The sequence below is a fragment of the Amphiura filiformis genome, chromosome 12 (assembly GCF_039555335.1).
Source record: "Amphiura filiformis chromosome 12, Afil_fr2py, whole genome shotgun sequence".
NCBI lineage: Eukaryota > Metazoa > Echinodermata > Ophiuroidea > Amphilepidida > Amphiuridae > Amphiura > Amphiura filiformis.
The window spans coordinates 53909744-53931957 of record NC_092639.1 but is presented as its reverse complement, the minus strand read 5'-3'; the positions used below and the strand labels follow the sequence as shown (position 1 = coordinate 53931957).

Genomic DNA, 22214 nt, shown 5'->3' with positions numbered 1-22214 from the left:
GCTCAATATGATCAGTGGCTACTTTATCAATACCAATATCAGCAGTAGATAGCTACTTCAGCAATATCAATATCAGAAGTAGATAGCTACTTCATCAGCAGTATAGATAACTACTTCATCAATGCTGATATCAGCAGCAGTAGTTGGCTACTTCATCAATACCAATATCAGTGCCAGTAGATACGTCATCAATACCAATATCAGCAGTAGATAGCTACTCATCAGCAGTATAGATAACTACTTCATCAATACTGATATCAGCAGTAGATAGCTACTTCATCAATACCAATATCAGCAGTAGATCAGTGGCTACTTCATCAACATGCTCAATACCAATATCAGCAGTAGATCAGTGGCTACTTCTTCAACATGCTCAATATGATCAGTGGCTACTTTATCAATACCAATATCAGCAGTAGATAGCTACTTCAGCAATATCAATATCAGAAGTAGATAGCTACTTCATCAGCAGTATAGATAACTACTTCATCAATGCTGATATCAGCAGCAGTAGTTGGCTACTTCATCAATACCAATATCAGTGCCAGTAGATACGTCATCTGATATCAGCAGTAGATAGCTACTTGATCAATATCAATATCAGCAGTAGATAGCTACTCATCAGCAGTATATAGATAACTACTTCATCAATACTGATATCAGCAGTAGATAGCTACTTCATCAATACCAATATCAGCAGTAGATCAGTGGCTACTTCATCAACATGCTCAATACCAATATCAGCAGTAGATCAGTGGCTACTTCATCAACATGCTCAATATGATCAGTGGCTACTTTATCAATACCAATATCAGCAGTAGATAGCTACTTCAGCAATATCAATATCAGAAGTAGATAGCTACTTCATCAGCTGATATCAGCAGCAGTAGTTGGCTACTTCATCAATACCAATATCAGTGCCAGTAGATACGTCATCAATACCAATATCAGCAGTAGATAGCTACTTGATCAATATCAATATCAGCAGTAGATAGCTACTTCATCAATATCAATATCAGTAGTAGATAGCTACTTTATCAGCAGTATAGATAGCTACTTCATCAATATTGATATCAGCAGGTGATAACTACTTCATCAATACCAATATCAGCAGCAGATCAGTTGCTACGTCATCAATACCAATATCAGCAGTACTATAGCTACTTCATCAATACCAATATTAGCAGTAAATAGCTACTTCTTCAATACCAATATTAGCAGTAGATGGCTACTTCATCAATACCAATATCAGCAGTAGATCAGTGACTACTTCATCAATACCAATATCAGCAGTAGTATAGCTCTTCATCAATACCAATATTAGCAGTAGATGCATGCTTCCTCAGCAAACACAAAAACGTTTTTTAAAACGTTTTAAATAAGTTATATTTTGGGGTTTGGTTTAGGTAAAACGTTTTAATAACATTAAAATGTCGGGTTATATAAAAGTCATGAAATCGTTTTAAAACGTTTTGTATGAAAACAGACTACAACAATATTTTTAAAATGTTTTCGAAATGTCATTGTAAACTATTTTTGCAAACATTTTTGGCCAAATATTTTGTCAACACTTAAATAACATTATGTTAAAATATTTGCACCCAGCAAACACAGAAATGTTCTTAAAATGTTTTTTTACCAAAGGTTTTAATAACATTTAAATGTCGGGTTATATAAAGGTCGTGAAAACATTATAAAAACGTTATTGTAAATATTTTGGGCAAACAATGTTTTGCAAAATATTTTGTCAACACCAAAATAACATTCTGTTTAGAATGATTTGTACCAAGTTTTCAAAAATGTTTTTGTAATGTTATTTAAACGTTTTTATACCCTTTATATAACCCGACATTTAAATGTTTTCTGTAAAACATTTGTGTTTGCTGTGCAGTAAATTACCAACAAATGTTATTCAATGTTATGAAAACGTTTTATACCATTAATGTACACTTTATATAACCCGACATTTAAACCTTTTGCGAATGATGTCGAAAACGTTTTATGTTTGCTGGGTTCTTCATCAATACCAATATCAGCAGTAGATCAGTGGCTACTATATCAATACCAATATCAGCAGTAGATAGCTACTTCATCAATATCAATATCAGAAGTAGATAGCTACTTCATCAGCAGTATAGATAACTACTTCATCAATGCTGATATCAGCAGGAGTAGATAGCTACTTCATCAATACCAATATCAGCAGTAGATCAGTGGCTACTTCATCAATACCAATATCAGTGCCAGTAGATACGTCATCGATACCAATATAATTGAAAATACCTTCTCATTTGCCTCTGGCACTCTCCAGCACCTACTTAGCACAGTAACGGACTTCGCTCGTACCGGACAATCGCTCGATAAATGATAATTTGTTATGTCTACTCTCAGTTATACTATTGAAATTACTACAAAGTTCAAGAGTAGCCAATTTGGATTTAAACGAATGAGTAACCCTGGCAAAAGAAGAAATAAAACAAATAAACAACACATGTGTGAGATACTTTCTATGGAAAAAAAGGAGTCAAAAAGTCATGATTTTACTCATTTTTCACTCTAACAAGGTCGGAACTTGACAAAGAAATGGGGGTATTGACCCGGTTCGGCAATTCATCAATAACAATATCAGCACTAGATAGCTACTTCATCAATAACAATATCAGCAGTAGGCCTATAGCTACTTCATCAATTCCAATATCAGCATTAGATAGCTACTTCATCAAAACAATATCAGCAGTAGATAGCTATATATTCATCAATAACAATATCAGCAGTAGATGGCTACTTCATCAATAACAATATCAGCAGTATATAGCTACTTCATCAATAACAATATCAGCAGTAGATAGCTACTTCATCAATACCAATATCAGCATTAGATGGCTACTTCATCAATAACAATATCAGCAGTAGATTGCTTCTTCATCAATAACAATATCAGCAGTAGATAGCTACTTCATCAATACCAATATCAGCAATAGATAGCTTCTTCATCAATAACAATATCAGCAGTAGATTGCTTCTTCATCAATAACAATATCAGCAGTAGATAGCTACTTCATCAATACCAATATCAGCATTAGATAGCTACTTCATCAATAACAATATCAGCAGTAGATTGCTTCTTCATCAATAACAATATCAGCAGTAGATAGCTACTTCATCAATAACAATATCAGCAATAGATAGCTACTTCATCAATAACAATTAGCATTTATAGATAGCTACTTCATCAATAACAATATTAGCAGTAGATAGCTACTTCATCAATAACAATTAGCATTTATAGATAGCTACTTCATCAATAACAATATTAGCAGTAGATAGCTACTTCATCAATAACAATATCAGCAATAGATAGCTACTTCATCAATAACAATTAGCATTTATAGATAGCTACTTCATCAATAACAATATTAGCAGTAGATAGCTACTTCATCAATAACAATATCAGCAGTAGATAGCTACTTCATCAATACCAAATATCAGCAGTATAGATAGCTACTTCATCAATAACAATATCAGCAGTATAGATAGCTACTTCATCAATAACAATATCAGCAGTAGATTGCTTCTTCATCAATAACAATATCAGCAGTAGATAGCTACTTCATCAATACCAATATCAGCATTAGATAGCTACTTCATCAATAACAATATCAGCAGTAGATTGCTTCTTCATCAATAACAATATCAGCAGTAGATAGCTACTTCATCAATAACAATATCAGCAATAGATAGCTACTTCATCAATAACAATTAGCATTTATAGATAGCTACTTCATCAATAACAATATTAGCAGTAGATAGCTACTTCATCAACAACAATATCAGCAGTAGATAGCTACTTCATCAATAACAATATCAGCATTAGATAGCTACTTCATCAATACCAATATCAGCAGTATAGATAGCTACTTCATCAATAACAATATCAGCAGTAGATAGCTACTTCATCAATACCAATATCAGCATTAGATAGCTACTTCATCAATAACAATATCAGCAGTAGATTGCTTCTTCATCAATAACAATATCAGCAGTAGATAGCTACTTCATCAATAACAATATCAGCAATAGATAGCTACTTCATCAATAACAATAAGCATTAGATATAGCTACTTCATCAATAACAATTAGCATTTATAGATAGCTACTTCATCAATAACAATATTAGCAGTAGATAGCTACTTCATCAATAACAATATCAGCAGTAGATAGCTACTTCATCAATAACAATATCAGCAGTATATAGCTACTTCATCAATAACAATATGAGCAGTAGATAGCTACTTCATCAATACCAATATCAGCATTAGATAGCTACTTCATCAATAACAATATCAGCAGTAGATAGCTACTTCATCAATAACAATATCAGCATTAGATAGCTACTTCATCAATAACAATATCAGCAATAGATAGCTACTTCATCAATAACAATATCAGCAGTAGATGGCTACTTCATCAATAACAATATGAGCAGTAGATGGCTACTTCATCAATACCAATATCAGCATTAGATAGCTACTTCATCAATAACAATATCAGCAGTAGATTGCTTCTTCATCAATAACAATATCAGCATTAGATAGTTACTTCATCAATACCAATATCAGCATTAGATAGCTACTTCATCAATAATAATATCAGCAGTAGATAGCTACTTCATCAATAACAATATCAGCATTAGATAGCTACTTCATCAATAACAATATCAGCAACAGATAGCTACTTCATCAATAACAATATCAGCAGTAGATGGCTACTTCATCAATAACAATATGAGCAGTAGATAGCTACTTCATCAATACCAATATCAGCATTAGATAGCTACTTCATCAATAACAATATCAGCAGTAGATTGCTTCTTCATCAATAACAATATCAGCATTAGATAGTTACTTCATCAATACCAATATCAGCATTAGATAGCTACTTCATCAATACCAATATCAGCATTAGATAGCTACTTCATCAATAACAATATCAGCAGTATATAGCTACTTCATCAATAACAATAAGCATTAGATATAGCTACTTCATTAATAACAATTAGCATTTATAGATAGCTACTTCATCAATAACAAATATATTAGCAGTATAGACTAGCGATCGGATAGCGACGTTTGCACAGTATTTTTTGTAGGACCAAATTGCATTCTAGAATACGAGGAATGTTCAATGTTTTGAAGTTCGTGATGTATTAGGCCTAATACAAATTTTATGGCGGGGGTGGGGGCGTAGGGAGACGCCGCTAAAAATTCTAATAGATTGAAAAACATAAGTGCATCTTCTTTTTATCCCGAAAAGTATAATAAAATAGTGGAGCGCTCAATGGCACATAGAAAAACTCTTCTTCATTTTGGGCTAAAATAACCTTTTGCAAAATTAATGTTCCGAGCTCTCCTGGGACTATAGGCCTAAATATATGCTTGTCCCCATTGCTTCCGCCGCCGCCATGGATTTATTATAATTTATTGCAAAGTAACTTTTCTGACAAATATAATGTTTTGTGGTAGAAAAGTTTATTTCTTTTCATATTTTTATGGCAAATCATAGGTTGTCCCAAGCGCCTGAAGTAATGTTAACCTTCTGTAAGTGCTGTTATCGCAAGTAAAATATTAAATAAAATAAATTAAGGAATTTTCATCTCCATTAATTTTGTTGAATTTGCTGTACAAATGCATAAATAAGACTGCAACTTAATAATTACCTAAATAAATGTAACTTACAGTATTATTATCATTTTATATTATTTGCAAAGAAAGAATAGAGTAACTCATTTGGAGAGAAATTATAGGGAAATGTTTAGACATGCGCTACTAATCAATACCTATGTTTGATGTAACGTGTGGTACTGTATAATAATTGCTGCACAATTTTGATACCAGTGCGATACCGGAAATCCTTCTCTGTTCATCCTGAATCATCCATCCAGGCACTTTCAGGAAATTACGTCGAACTGCGTCGCTTGAAATCAGCATAAATAGTGTCAGCTGAACCGAAATACTCATTATGACCGAATCAAAGAAACTAAAAATGGCGTCAGCATTAGATCAGCTCAAAGAAGTAAGCACGGTAGTGGCTGACACGGGTGATTTTGAGGGTAAGTTGTCGATCAAACTTTTTAAGCTTACATTGGTTTTACACGTGGGGACAATGTGGGGACTGATCCGGGCCATTCATTGTTTGTGTGGAATTTTGGGTCACTTTTTATCGATCTCTCCGTGCTTTCCATTTCGGGGATTTAACTTCCGTGTTCTGGGCAACTCCCACTTCCATTGATGAAGTGTTTGCTGAGAGGCTAAATGTGGAGAGTACAAGACTAACAAGTGAGTTTTTAGTGACTGACTGGCAAACATGACAAAGCAGTTTCTTGTTTTTAAAAATCAAAATCTAACTTCCCATTTCATGATTTAATGGCAAACCAAATTGCAGTACATTGCAGATGTCAATAATCAATCAATTTCAATGACTTGTTCTGTTCCAAGACTTGTAGTGAGATTATTTTTATTTTTTAAAATAAAATTAATTTGCCAATCAATGATATATGAATTCTTGAGATAAATTGATTTTACCTCAAAATAGTTGAGCTCAGATCAGAAATGAAAGGGAATTGAAAATATTAAAGAAAATTCTCAAATAATTTTTGAGAATATGTTAAATGGGCATTTCGTGATCCACAGCCTCATCCCCCCACTTTTCCCAAAAAAAGTTGAGATTTTTACACCACTGGATACAGTGTCCGATTTACAATTTTTTTCCTACCTGCACTGGTGCATGTAGCCCAAAATTTCTACATGCACAGCAAAAAGTGTGCATGCACCAAAATTAAAGCAAACATAAAATCACATTGAATCACGATCATTGTCAGTTAAGCTTGTAATAATATTTCCGGCTCCCCTGTCAGTGTCATTTTTATGCCGATCACTCACCCCTTCACTCGCCGATTTCTCAGCCAAAACACTGGATGCTGTGGCTTCATCTGTTCTAGAACTAGTCGCCGACGAGGTGCACGATTTCCAGAATGATGCAAGTGTTTTTTGAGCTATTTCCTTTTTTGCTGGACATTATTATGATTATTTTCCGTACGTAGACAAATATTTCCCACGGTTTAAATTCGGTTCTTTTTTTTTTCAATGAAATGAAAATGACACTCTTCTACATGTCGAGAGTATTGGGAATTGGTGGCATATGATGTCACATTACGCTAGCCCCTCTAAGGGAAGTCATAGTCTTGGACCAGACTGTATGTGGCTATCGCGAATGTTCGTTAGGATGGACGAGTATCAGACCAATGCAAACTGGCTGTGTAGAAGACAAGGGAAGTCAATGAAAAAAGTGACAGTTCTCACGTGATAGGGGTATCGGGAATTGTCAATTGTGCGATTTGTGCCAGCCCTTCTCGTAAATGAAGTCAGAAGATGTTGCGCTAAAAATAGATTGGGTTTTTCCCAATCGGACTGACTGCTTGCTTACTTTTGTATATTGGCCTTGTCATATCGCTAGCGCTAAAATCGTACATGCACATGTGCAGGCAGGTAGTGAAAAGCTGCATGCACAGAGGGAATGTTACATGCACTGGTGCAGGTATGCAGGTGGTAAATCGAACACTGACTGGATACCTCTGGCTACTTTCCCCCAAATAGCATGAAATAGCTACTCTATTTGCGGTCCGCGCGGACCGTGACCATTGGACCGTGACTAGTCTATGCATGAAAAAAGTACCCTTTCCTGTGGATTTCTGCTCAGTGATGACAACATATGTATTGAGTGGCCAAGGCCTTCATTTTTGAAAATTGCAGGAGCTTTGTTAATCACTCATTCACTCTCCTGAGTTTACTCCTGAGTCAACAAGGAGCTCAATCTTTTAATATCTGTATTAAAAGCATGTAGGGATTCAAGTAGTGAGGAGCTCAGTAAATCATGCTCCTGAAATGTTGTTCAGGAGAGCTGTAGGAGCTCTGGTGCAATTGAGCTCCTCAAAAATGAAGGTCTGTGTGGCCCCCGGGCATTTTGCCAGTCTGTCATAAAGTACGGAACATTTTCACTGGTATGCTGATGATATGTTAGATATTAACTTGTGAGGTTTTAAGTTGACATTCATCTAATAAGAGATAATACTGTAGTGTATGTCAGTTTGTAAAATGACAGTGCGATAATTTTGTTGATATTAGATTAATATTTGATTAGACAATCTACATGATTGTAGAGGATGTGTGCTTTGACTGATGTCAGCTTATTTTTAATTTTAACTTTTTGTTGTTGTTAATATTATTATCTGTAGCCTTGCTCGAGAACTCTAGCCAAGAATTTGCTCACCGATAGCTTCACATTCTAGGCTAGAGACCTTTGCATTCAAAATCTAGTCGGATTTGCTGAAGCATGACACCGTGTAAAGCAATGGAAGTTCAGAAGTAAACACGGCCCGATCACGACAGGCGATTGCATCAAAAATGTTGCTAAAATTACACTTCAGCAAAATTTTAAACTGTCCAAAATACGCACATGTTGCTCAAAAGATACAGTTGACTCATCGAAATAACTTTCATCCAAATTTCAACATTAACAGAATAAATAACCTCCGGTGTCAAAAATTGCACCGCTGTCCGACCGAAAAACCATAGTAAAGTACTCTAGCATCGAATGCGTAACTATCGTGTGCAAATTCGAAGCTAGAGTTCTCGAGCAACTGTAGCCATGTATAAATTGGGTGTGGTTGGGTCATTAAAGCAGGGACCAAATAATTTTATTTGAAGGGGCAATAGAATTTGGATTGAACCCATAAAAAGAGGATGACACTTGCAATTTTTGTTAATGAAACCTGAGAAATTTGGTAGGGGGAGTTAACACATAGAACACTGGAGGAGGGAAACATTTTAATACCACCAATTATGAATTCCCTCCTTCAAATTGCCACATTTGTGTTGTACATGTTTGCAATTTTTGTTCTTGAGCTCATGATTCCTCGGTTCCATGCATGGTGTAAAACTTGCAAACGGTGCAGTAATTTGTCTTTTGTTGATTGATTTTCAGCCATCCAGAAGTACAAGCCAACCGATGCCACCACAAACCCTTCACTCATCCTGGCTGCGGCCAAGATGCCGCAGTATGCTCACCTTATAGATAAAGCACTGGAATATGGCAAAGCTAATGGAGGGTAAGTAACAGTGTGAAAATTGATACCATAGTATGCTCACCTTATAGATAAAGCACTGGAATATGGCAAAGCTAATGGAGGGTATGTAACAGAGTAAAAATGTGATTGTGATACCACAGTATGCACATCTTAGGCTATAGATAGGCCTATGTAAAGCACTGGATTATGGTAAAGCAAACGGAAGGTAGTAGACTAAATCCATTAGTCGTCTACACTATGCATGTACTTGTGTTATGCATCGTAATGACAACTGAATAACTTGACGGACTCATAAAAATATTCACTCACAACTTTTGATATGTGCCATAGCGCAACTGACTGCACATTTACCGTTCCATTGTGACAAGATTGCACTCTAAAGTTCTAAAAACAACAAACTTGGTCAAAAGTTCCAATTTGTATGCAAAGCGCAGTCTCAGTGCAACCAGAATCTGGTTGTAACTTGGGACTGATACTTTTTTTCCAACCAGTTTTCTCAGTCGTCAGCCAAGACAGTTGATGAATGAGGGGAGGGCAGCAGTCTAGATATGTAACAGTGTGAAAATGTGCATCCTGTTGATAAATAAATATTTGCAGATGTTCGCTGATGATTCATTTTTTAGACAGTTTTATATTTTATCTGTACTGTCTGGAGTTTAGAGATAACTACTTATGCATCCTTGTATACAGAAAATTAATGGGGCAATTAAATGAGAGAGTGGTAAAAATAATCAAGAGGGGTTTGGGTTTGATTCTCAGTCTTAAGAATATAGTGAGCAATTGTTTTATTCTTGGGAGTATGTGGGGGTGGGTGGGGGTGTGTGTGTGGGGGTGTTCTGACAACTGATGGCAAATGAAAAAGTACCTGTAGATTGTAATTAAATTTAATTTCTAACCATATTCTCGCTCTGTTTACATTGTACACAAATAATTTGCAGCTATATGTGTAGCAAAATTTTCTTAAAATTTTCTTATGTTCATTTCCTTGTGTAGGCCACTCAGTGAGCAAATTACAAGAACAATGGACAAGTTATTTGTATTGTTTGGTTGTGAAATTCTCAAGATTGTCCCAGGCAGGGTCTCTACAGAAGTCGATGCAAGGTAAGAAATCAATAGTTAATGTACCTGAATTTACTTACCAGCCGTGAGTAATGCGATGTAAGACGTTGATGGTGCTTGGCGTAAAAGTATGTACACGCACCAAGTAACGCTAAGCTAATGCAGAACATGCCTCAAAGCTAGTGCCTGTGGCTGGAGGTATATTATATACAGTTATGCCTATAATACTCAAAAATTTTAAATTGGCATATAACTAAACCATTTCATTGAGTCTTTCACATACGGGCATGCTCCATTAAAAAAAAAAAATGCAGGCTACATGACTTGGAAAACTTAACCTTAAAAGATTTGAGTCTAGCATGCAAGAAAGTTTCTTGTGGCAGTCTGACCTCACACAAGTTCTCCGCAAAGTGCATTTTTTACTCAGCATGGTCTTGTGCATTCAACTAATCTTGCTTAAAATTGCACTTTTTGTTTTAAAAATATTGTTTTTGTCGACAACCTGAAATAAGTGAATTTAAAATCAAATTAAATTAGTCAGCCTAGAGGGCACATTATGGATCTGGTTTAAATACCTTCTCTGTCTCTGACCCGAGGGAATGGAACAAACTCCCTAAAGCCATCAGGGAGTCTCCATCAATTCCAGTTTTCAGAAAGAAACTGAAAACTCACCTTTTCAGTTAGCTTCTTTCTTGTTCCTTCTGTGTTTCTTTTTTATTCCATCCTTTCTCTCCTTGTTCAGCGCTTTGATAAATTTTAAAGGCGCTTTATAAATATCTTTATGTATGTATGTATGTATGTATTGGCATGGAAGAAGAATAGAACACGAAGTGCGATGGAATTGCAACTCCGTTCGTCGATGTGAGGTCAGCGATCGTCACGCTTGCAACATGTGGACGTAGATGGCAGCAGCATTTTTCTTTAATTAGCACAAGTCTCCACAGCACTGCGCATTTTCCAATATGGCGCCGCCCATGAATCAATTTGGTGCCTGTTGGCGACGCCATCGGACGCCATTTAAGCGCAGAGTAATACATAGGGAAAGCCGACGCTATCGCCACCTTTTTGTATTGCGCTAGTATATGAGTTGCAACGGCCTGGTATTGGAAGTTAGACAAAACATATAAAATACTATGATTGATTATATTACATTTGATGTTTTTTCTAACATCTCTATAGGTTATCTTATGATTTGGATGGACAGATTGCCAAAGCCAAACAGTTAATTGCCTTGTATAAGGAAGCTGGTATTGACAAGGAACGCATTCTCATCAAACTCAGCTCTACCTGGGAAGGTATTCAAGCTGCAAAGTAAGTATTAGAGATAGGTGTGGGGTGGGGGAAATGAAGGAGAGGTCAAGTAAGTTTTCAACTTCAAGAGGAATGGGTACAGGTGGTTGGTATCAGCAAGGAATATCCTTGATCAAACTACCTAGGAAGAGTGCGGTTAGATTGTAGGGTTATGATTTGGTGCCTTGTATGAGGAAGCTGGTATTAGCAAGGAAGATATCCTGATCAAGCTCAGCTTTACCTGGAAGGCATTCAGGCGAGAAGTATATATTAGAAGTGGTGGGAGGGGAGGGTTGGTGGGTGGTATTAAATAAGGAATGATCAAAGTCAGTGTTCTAGCTGAGAAGACATTCAAGCAGCATAGTCAAAGAAAATGGTAGCTGAATCAGTTAATTGCCTCTTTCAGTATATTTTGTTTGTTTGTTTGTTTAGCCTTGTTAATGTTGGTCAGTGAGGGACACATGCTAATCCATGGGAAATCCATGGACCGTTCAAAGCTCATACTATAAAAATGCACAAGCCTGGATAGCCAGTGTAGGCTAATAAAGATGCATGCTGGCCCAGATAGCTTTAATAAACAAAGCAAAGAATTAAAGAAAATAGCAAGGAAAAGGAGGAAAGAGAAAAGGCCACTCCCAAATTGTACAATTTTACTCTCAGCCCTTACTTCATGAGAAAGGAACCTGGAATTCCAATCTAAAGCCCCGATGCAATTGAGAACTTATATATGTGAGAGGCATTTGCACAGTACACATAGAAGATATTGTACCCTTCCTCAACAAATGACACCCCTTACTTTATACAGGTTCCATTTGTTTTCATTTTGAGAATAGACTGGTTAAATATGGGTTGATAAGTCAAGAAATAAACAGTTTGCAAGATCTGGATGTGCTCTGTTTATACAAATGTAGCTGTCAATATCAACAATGTTGTACTATATAGCAGATCAGTACAAGAAATTGAAATGGGAGAACTGCATTATGGGAAGTGTGCTATATCTTCTTTGCACCTTGAATAGTACTCACTCAAGCATGAAATTTGTGTGATTATATTTTAAAACTGTAAGCAAGATAAAACACAAATATTGTATAATTCCAGCAAACATATTGAATACCTTGAAACCAAGCTAGACTAACCCATTCCTGGGCAAAGGTCATCTTTCAATTGATATATTTATGCATGGTTAATTATGAATAGAAATTAACAATTTCTGACCTTTTAAAAAGATTCTTCATTGGACCAAAATCCCTCAGTGCATAAGTAATGTGAAATTTTGTTTGGTTTGTGTAATAAGGAAGTTTGTAGATTGTAAATTGTGTTTTACAAGTCCAATAATTTACTCATATTTTAGATATTTCATCTTCCAATTGGAAGACTTCATCATTAATGCGATGAACCAGTAAATGTCCAACGTGAGTAAATTATTGGACTTGTAAAACATTATTTACCTATACTATGATATCTAACACAACAGACCTGATGAACTTATTCAAGGATTTTATTTTTATTTTGTTGGCTTGTTTGTTTGTTTATTTATTATCACTACAAATTTGATTTTAAAATGGAATAAAATTAAAAGGCAAAATTGATAAAAACATCAACACACTCGAAATAATGTTATGTGCAGCATGCAGGAAACAAACATGTAGGAGGTTACACTTTGTTTTACTCCTTGAAAAACATGGGTGGAAATGGATGGAGAATGTTGAAAAATAATAACATCAACATCATTAATTTTGTCAAATTTATTCAAATATACCGGTAATTATTGATCAGTGTTACTGACTTTGTGCATCATTTCAATGTGGTCAGGTACAAATTGGCTCTGTATAACAATAATTTACATGTGACGCAAGCTTGCTCTTAATTGCATGGTGTCTGACAGCTGTTTTGTTCAGTCATTTATAGTGTGAAATTAATGGACCAGATTTATTTTTAACCTGAACTTTTTGGCTTATATTAATTTTAATAATTAACTTGGGTTTTGACCTTTTCAGAAAAGTTCAGTTCAATTTACTTGTTCTCATTGCATATTCACTACAAAGTTTACAGTGAACGAATTACAAAAATAGATGATTAAAGCATATTAACAAAATTAACCTTGGAAATTGAAAATTTTGTCATCTGGAGACCTGTTTTTCAAGAAAGAGATTATGTGTCATGAAGTGGCACAAGTATCATTTGATGGTTATTCCTTTATCAAAGTTTAGGGACCTCAACTTCATTCATTTCTTCCTTTGGTTTCTGGAGTAAATTTGACTTTTGCTATAAGCTTGGCTGCAGTTTGTGTGTCAATATTATGGTGAAGGGAGCCATTTGTTCTTAAAAATATGGTCATGCCTACTTATGACATAGAGTAACTTTTTATGTCTTTTATTTTAACTTCCTCAGGAAATTGGAAGCAGAATTTGGCATCCATTGTAATCTCACTTTACTCTTCTCCTTTGCACAGGTTAGTATAATATGAATCTAATATAATCACAAAACTCTTCTGCAAAATGTTGATTATTATGGCACTAACACTGATGGTCATCAAGATTATGGTGTATTCAGTCCGGCCATCAACGCCTGTGGTGACTAGCGTTTTGCAGAAAAAGGCAAATCACTTGGAGTTGACGTCCAAGTTGCGACATCTGTCACAGGCCAGTGAGCAAAGAGCCATTGATTGCTTGGTGACTGCTGCTTGCAAAAAAATGCACCATTAAACGAATCTTTATGGTATGTGTACATCCAAATCTAAAGGATGCACTTGTCAGCTGCTACATGTGTCTCTTTTAACATAAAAGCTAGGAATAAATACCAGACTCCATCTCAAGTGATTTAGATCATGTTAAGTAACATGGTTTAGAAATACAGAGACCATTCCTAAACCATGTGACTTGGAATGATTTGAAATGACTTCTACTTGAGTATAAAAACACATGAAGCAGCCGATATAGCATCCATTTGATATGGAAATATTGGATATACACATATACAGTCATTTTGGCAGCAAAATAGATTGTTGCTTTTTGTACAAAAAGCTCAATAAGTTCAGTTCAAGGTGACTGGTGAACAGGTGTGATGGTAGCACTGTAGTGAATGCATGACAGAATAAACAGCACACATGTTATTTATTCAATCACTTTCTAGTTGAAGTCAGTTGCCCAGTCAGATTTTAAAATCATCATTTAACTTGGTTCAAACTTACCTATGCTCTATTGTGCTATAAATAGAATATGAAGAAAGTTTGACGTCAGATTCAGTTAGGTTTTTAAAATCAAAACTTTCACTTTCTGTCAAAAATAAAGATTTTAATCTTTATTTTTGACAGAAAGTGAAAGTTTAAAAACCCAAAATAACTACTCATTTGGATTTATTTCTATTATTTCTACATTTCAAAAAGCATTCAACAGAAAAGATTTGTTGGCGTGCATCATCAGCAGACTCATAGCATCAATGACACCGATTTCATACTTGTAGTTGACTTCATGCTTGAATGAGCACACATTAAATGAAATAAACTGAGCTCCAAAAGAAACTTATAATTTTTCACAAGGTTATATCTTAAAATCCTGTCCATCAAAATGAACCAAAATTACGCACAGGTTTACTTCAATACTCTACTCTAAACACATGTCAGTAACCAGGCAGTTATCCAACTGACACAACAGCAAAATGTACTGACATGGAATAGCTTTCTAGACTACATTCACAGCCCAATAATTGGCCCCCAGCACAAGAAATCTGTGAGAATGATTACAAGATCCTTGTACAGGTGATAATTCCCAAAGAGTAAGTGCAATAGTACGGAACAAGACCGGTTTCTGGAAGAAAGTGTGTGAAAAGCAGAACGCAGCACCTTTATATCATCTATGCAAGGATCTTGTATGCATTCTTACAGATTTCTTGTGCTGGGTGCCAAATATTGGGCTGTGAAAGGGGTCCAGCGAGCTGTTCCGTATCAGTGCATTTTGCTGTTGTGTCAGTTGGACAACTGTTGGACAACTGCTTGGTTACTGAATGTGTTTTGAGTGGAGTATTGAAGTAATCCTGTGTGTAATTTTCGTTTATTTTGATGGACAGGATTTTAAGATATGACCCTGTGATTCACAAGATGTGAAAAATTATAAGTTTCTTTTTGAGCTCAGTTTAGTTCACTAATTCAAAAGTTGCAAACAGTTAATATCAAGTACTCGATTATAATGCACGTTTTCCTGATACAGGGTGCTCAAGTGAACTTGCTAATAATGGTTGCCTGATTATAATGCAAGGTTTCCTGTAGTGCTCGATTGCAGTTGCTTAAGGATTAGGGTTTATAACTAAGTTACTGGATTTTCATATTAATGACCAAAACTTTGTCTCACCTGATATTACCTGTTTGCTGCTGATAGCAATCTGGACAGAATATCCCCTGTACTATATCCTGTATCCTTCAGTGGACAACCACAACCAGTATTTCTTGCCAACATTTGAGAAATGTAATTAAGGAGGTTTTTGGTGAGGGAGCGGAACGACCGAGCCTGCATCGGGTTGTGTCCAGGGCCCCCCGTGTGGTGTTAGTCAAGCCCCAAAGCGCTTGGATTTTAGCTTGTTAATGCTCTTTAGAGAGGCCCATTTGAGGTACTTGAATAGGCAGTAACAGTGTACTTAAAATCAGGACATTATAGGCATATATTGTGTAAGAAAAGTTAAAACACAAAATCAGATTTCTTGCCCCCTGTTTTCTCCCCATAAAAACTCAAAATTTCCCCACATTTTACCCCCCTCCCAAAACTCACTTCCCCCAATACCCCCCACACCCCCCAAAAAATCATGGCTATCATGTTTTTGCTCACAAGATCTAAACGGAACACATGTTGGGCCTCATATTATGGGATTGATAAGGCCTCAAGTGAATTGTCTCACCTTGTATTACCTATGTTTACGGCTGATAGGTATCTTGACATGTTACTATATCCTGTATTATTTCCTGTGCAGGCTGTGGCATGTGCGAGGCCAAAGTGACGCTTATCTCACCATTTGTTGGTCGTATCCTGGATTGGTACAAAGCTAGCACTGGTAAATCTGGCTACCCAGCAGAAGAAGACCCTGGTAAGTCTGCAATACCTAACATAGGACATTTCACTTGCCATTTCTAATGAGAATTGTTCATGACACTGCAATTTTGATTATTGCATAAGTTTGATATTGTTATGGGCTGATCCAAAAAGGCAGAAGTTGATAAAAATTCTTTTAGAAAGGATATCAACAGAGAATACATTGATCTTCTTGAAATATTGAGTGGCAATAACAAATTGACATTCCTCATGAAATAATCATGTGAATTAGACATTTGTTTTCATTGTTGAAAGGGATTCAATCATGTTTCACCGCTGTTCACCACCGTTTAACAACTCTTGTCCGGCGTGTCTGTGTGGTTTACTTTACCATGCAGACGACATGGATGTATTATGGTAGAACATGATTGAATTCCAAATTATAAACTACTCAACTCATAATCCAATGCTGTAAAATTCCAAGTCAGTTAATTAAAATTTATTATTTTTTGTGCAGGTGTACAGAGTGTGACTCGCATCTACAACTACTACAAGAAATTTGATTATAAAACAGTGGTGATGGGTGCATCATTCCGTAACATGGGAGAGATTACAGAGCTGGCTGGTGTAGATTTCATCACAATCAGGTAAGTATTCATGTAGTCCTCTTGGGCATTTTAAAAATAACTGCATTGTTTCTATAATAAATACCTCCATAATTTTCCCCATTGAAAAAGTGATTGAAATGCAGAAGTTTCCACGCCATATCATGTGAGTAAGCTTAATTGCATGGTAGGAGAATTTCACAAAGCAAATCACATTCGGTCATAAAAGTGCACTTATAGATGTAATTTCATGGTATTTACCAATAATAGGCTACTTGCATCGGCGCCACCATCTTGGATATGAGTCATACTTTGCGATTTCAACCAAACGTGAAAATTTGCTTCTAGTAAACACTCCCTTTTGAAAAACATGGTAAGATTTATCCTAATTTTTGTGTCATTCTCTTTACAGTCCAAAGCTGCTGGAGGAATTAGCCAACTCCCAAGTAGAAGTATCACAGAAGCTATCTGCGGCAACTGGTAAGTCAGATAACCCAATGAGAACTCCCTGCCGATTGGTCAAAAAGAAGTTTTCATTATCAATTGGACCAATCAGCAACATTGTTAGAATAATTTCACCATGCAAAAAAATTGGGGTGAATTATTTGCAAAGCTCCATTCTGATTGGTGATTAAACTAAAGATATCATGTAATTGACCAATTAGAGGCAATGTTAGATCAGCAGGTAGTGCTCAGGAGGTTATTGTGTACTAGGTATGGGCATATTTGTTAAGCTTATCTAAAGATGGGTGACCTGATTCACAGCCTCATCCCCTACTTTTTCCTATGAAAAAGCTCATATTCTTCTCATAATCCCGGTGAAATATTAGGCCTAAAATATATTCGGTTTAAATGCTATGAACGAAAAAGCAATAACCTCATCCCAAATTGTGGTATACCACGTACCATTCTATGGGCTGATGTGAAACACGTTTTTACTTCTAATATCAAAATGGCTAGTGCAATTTACCTCAAAAATTGGGAATTGGATAATTTGGGTTCAGTCCTCAATGTGAGGTACAAAACACATTACAAAAATATCTGACTACCTACCTTTAATATTACAATCTGGATCAGATTTATTTTGGATTGATTCCTACTTCGTTGCTGAAGGTACAATGTACAGTGTACATATAGGATCCATGTTGGCATACCTAATTCAATTGAAACTTTTCAACGACATACCCCGAAAGCCTCTGCGATATAATTCCAATATGTTACATTCTTAGTCAGTGGGAGTGGTCTAGTTCGTAGACACATTTCTGATTGGACAATCGCATGATTTTGGGTGCCATCTATCAGGCCGTAGACGACTCCACGTCATCATGCGTCTTGATAATCCGTAACACGCGTCAGAGGTGCGAGTATGTATCGCGCTGGATGCGTGAACTAGTGCGGAATCGCGAGCAGCGCTAGCAGTACGCGCAACAGAATACGTAAAGTTGTAAACAAGTTTCGTTCATTTTATAATGAGGGAGTTTTTATGACGGTAACTTAGAAAAAAAAAAAAAAAAATTGTTTACAGTTATTAAAATAATATTTAACTGACTAAGAATGAGAATAAGCGATAGGAATTTTTATTTTGCCTATCCTCTACCTATGATAGAGCGATAGGCAGGTCCAATATTTTTATCGTAGTGGATACCGGCTGCGCCGGCATCCACTACTCAAAATATTGGACCTGCCTAAATCTATCACACGGTAGAGGATAGGCAAAATAAAAATTCTATCGTTATTCTCGAACTGAATACACATTTTTAGCAATCATCATTACTGCGTATGTTTGACTTTGCAGTCAGCATGACATAGGCATAGGCTTTGCCAATTCTTGTAAATATCGCAGAGTAACTGAAAATTGACAAAGTACCGCGATACTCACAATATCTGCCTTCAAATTGCCCACCTCCCTGTCAAAACACTTGCTACCAGATGCCCCCGTGTAAAAACCCAAAATTACGAAAATTTCCAATAACTATTTGTTGCAAGTTTGTGCAACATTTTGTTGATTTTTGCACCCCCCAAATTCACATCCCCCCCCCCCCATTTCCCACCTAATATTCATTTGTGACACTTTTGATTGATGTTCTTTACAATTTCCAGCCAAGAAACAAGATTTTGAGCAAGTGTCCTTGGATGAGAAATCTTTCCGCTACCAACATAATCAAGACCAGATGGGTGTGGAGAAACTCTCAGATGGAATCAGGAAGTTTGCTGCAGATGCTATCAAATTGGAAAACATGATCAAAGAAAGATTGGCATAAACTGGACTCAAAAAGAATAAACAGTAAAAAGTTGAATGAACATGGTTGAGTGAAGATGGTTGCTTTGCAACAACATCCAGGTTGAGAAAGGTGGAAATGTTTTTGTCGGTGAAGTCAATGCGTACATTTCATTGAGGTGCAAGTTCAAGTTGCGAATGTTTTCTAATAGCGCTTGTGTTTTCTAATAGCGCTTGTGTGTACAAGTAGGTTCTGCATAGATGTGCGTGAAGCAGTTACCTCAACATGTTGATATCACTGACTGCATTAGGCAGTGGGCTATTCCAGTTAAAATGCATATTCCTTTAGGAAGACATGACCTTAAAACTTAAAAATACAGGGTGTGTGAATTTCAAATGGGGTTGCCTGAATGGTGACCCCATTTGAAATTCACTCTCTGTGTGGGAGATTAAGGTCATGTCTTCCATAAGGGTGTATGAATTTCACCTGGAACAGCCCAAGACAAGCACCATGATACTTAGTAAACAATAACCTGAACCTGAGATTGACGTGACATGTTGAACTCTGGCCTTCTCTACAGTACAAAATAAAGATTTTAACAATAAATTGACCCTGGTCAGCTTGACTGTGTCAAGTATCTACATAATTTTCTTGTAGACAGGCAAGGTTAAATCCTGTACCTCCAATGTTCGATTTCCAGTATTTGATTATATACCTATATATATTATATACCTATTCTAGTTGACATCCATACACCCCCTATGGAAGACATGACTGTAATCTCCCACACAGGGGGTATAGATTTCAAATGGAGTCGCCCATTCTGGTAATCCCATTTGAGCACACTCAGTGTGTGGAAGATTAAGGTCCTGTCTCCCACAGGGGGGTGTATGGATTTCAAAATAGGCCATTATTATCGTTTACTGGATGACTAATCTACAGTAAGATAATTTTCCAGTAGGTGTCCCATTATTTTGACATCCATGTGAATCAGTATTGTGGTGTTAGGACTATATGAAAATCCATGTAACTTACTTTTATGAATTATACAAAGTACTATAATCAAAAATATGCAACTATTGGCCAGTTTTGTGGACTAGATGAGGTCAAGATATTGGTTGAGGAGTTCAAGATATTGGTTGAGGAGTTCAAGATATTGGTTGAGGAGTTCAAGATATTGGTTTGAAAGTAAAATGTTGGGTAATAGAAGACTTGGTTTGGGGTTGCGATTGTGGGTAATTGGATAGCGCTGTTTTAAGTAAATCTTTGAAACAAATTGCTTTGATTTGCTGTGATCAATATAACCTGTGCTCAATTTGAGTTAACTGTGCATGTTCAATTCCACTTTGTATTTCCTGATGAGATATTAATCCAAATAATCCAGATCCATCAAATCACCTTTTTATGTATGCATCTGATACTTGATAATCAGTTAGATACTGCTGACGGTTTCTTATAATTATCATAAATTTGCGCTTTCTCTTGTATTGTGGCATTCATACTATTAGTATTGCATGTTACAGTGCCAGTTCAACAATGTTCATTATCTCCCAAGGATTATGACAATACCTGTTCTTGGGCAGTACTTGCCAGAATACAATAAGTAAAAGATCTTAGAAAAAGTTCAAGGAAAAATATAAGACAAATGGATGCATAAGACATGACTTCAAATCTTCAATTTTCAATCCAAGATATTTTATTAAAAGCAATAAATCTTCCAGTTTTTACATATCTTGTGCATTTCAACTCTGCATTACAAAAACACTGCCTTGTAACATATTCTACCAACTATCCATGTAAATTTTGTTTTAGATGGGGTATTGTAGTTGCGGTAAACAAATCTTACGACAATCACTGTGAAATTCAACTTCAACAACCACTACTCAAAAGAATTATAATTGAAGACCAAAATAAAAAGACTAGTTTGCGTATGACGTCCTGTCAACCAGACCAAAAATGCTGTACTGCTCAGGTCAGCAACCAATCACATTGCGTCCAATATCAGGCCAAAGGTGCAAACTAGTCTTTTTAATTCGGTCTTCAATTATATCATTTTTTTGCATATAATTATGCATAAATTCATATTCTCACACAAGTTACCGTATATATTTCTTTTTATTTTCAAAAACATTACGTTATATCTTCTTTTCAGTACATTTGAAAAAATTAATTATCAGTACCAATTATTTTTAAAACATGAGATGTTTATTTACTTAAGAGTTTAACAAAATAATGTGTTCTATATTGTGACAACATAACATGGTGTATTATGCAGAAAATAAAATACTTTTTTGATAAAATTACACAAGATATTGTATTGCTTTTCTATTTACTGTGTCCCGGGGGGACTACTCAAGTTTCATAGTGTACAATGGGTGACCAGAGACTTTCAAAACATACCCTAAACAAGATTTGCCCTTTTGACTAAAAAACACCCTTGAACACAAATGTAGTGTGGTTTCACAAATTTACCACCTAAACAGCATTGTATCTGAAATTTACAGGATTTATCTGAAAGGTACCACCTTTACTTTTATCAATTAAAACTGATGGGTACCAAGCATTTTGATACAGCTTTTACGTCGATGTACAAAAATAACCTCAAAATCACAAATTAAAAAACAACCTAGTTCATAATTGACAAGATGCAAACAAGTGCAACATTGACCGCTTTTACAGTACCACATTTATTCCATTTACCGTCCATGAGTAGAAATAATAAGCGCCCACCCAAGGACTTTCCTACATGTGATTCCCCCATGTGCAGCTACACATGAAACATGGAATCATCTAGCCATCTATACAATTAAAATCAATATTTTGGGACATTGTTACATTTGCAATTATGTAAACAATTGATGTCAAAAATAAGAGACCATCC

General features: G+C 35.9%; 1 protein-coding gene across 1 annotated transcript; it reads left to right on the top strand.

Moving 5' to 3' along the window:
* The first annotated feature begins 5928 nt into the window (after positions 1-5928).
* Positions 5929-21643, top strand: LOC140166415 (transaldolase-like). Its single transcript, XM_072189871.1, has 10 exons — positions 5929-6109; positions 9040-9163; positions 10136-10243; positions 11381-11512; positions 13883-13947; positions 16451-16564; positions 17027-17156; positions 17527-17594; positions 19215-20438; positions 20481-21643. The coding sequence occupies exons 1-9, from the start codon at positions 6019-6021 to the stop codon at positions 19373-19375; spliced, it is 993 nt and encodes a 330-aa protein (XP_072045972.1). The 5' UTR covers positions 5929-6018; the 3' UTR covers positions 19376-20438; positions 20481-21643.
* Positions 21644-22214: the final 571 nt, after the last annotated feature.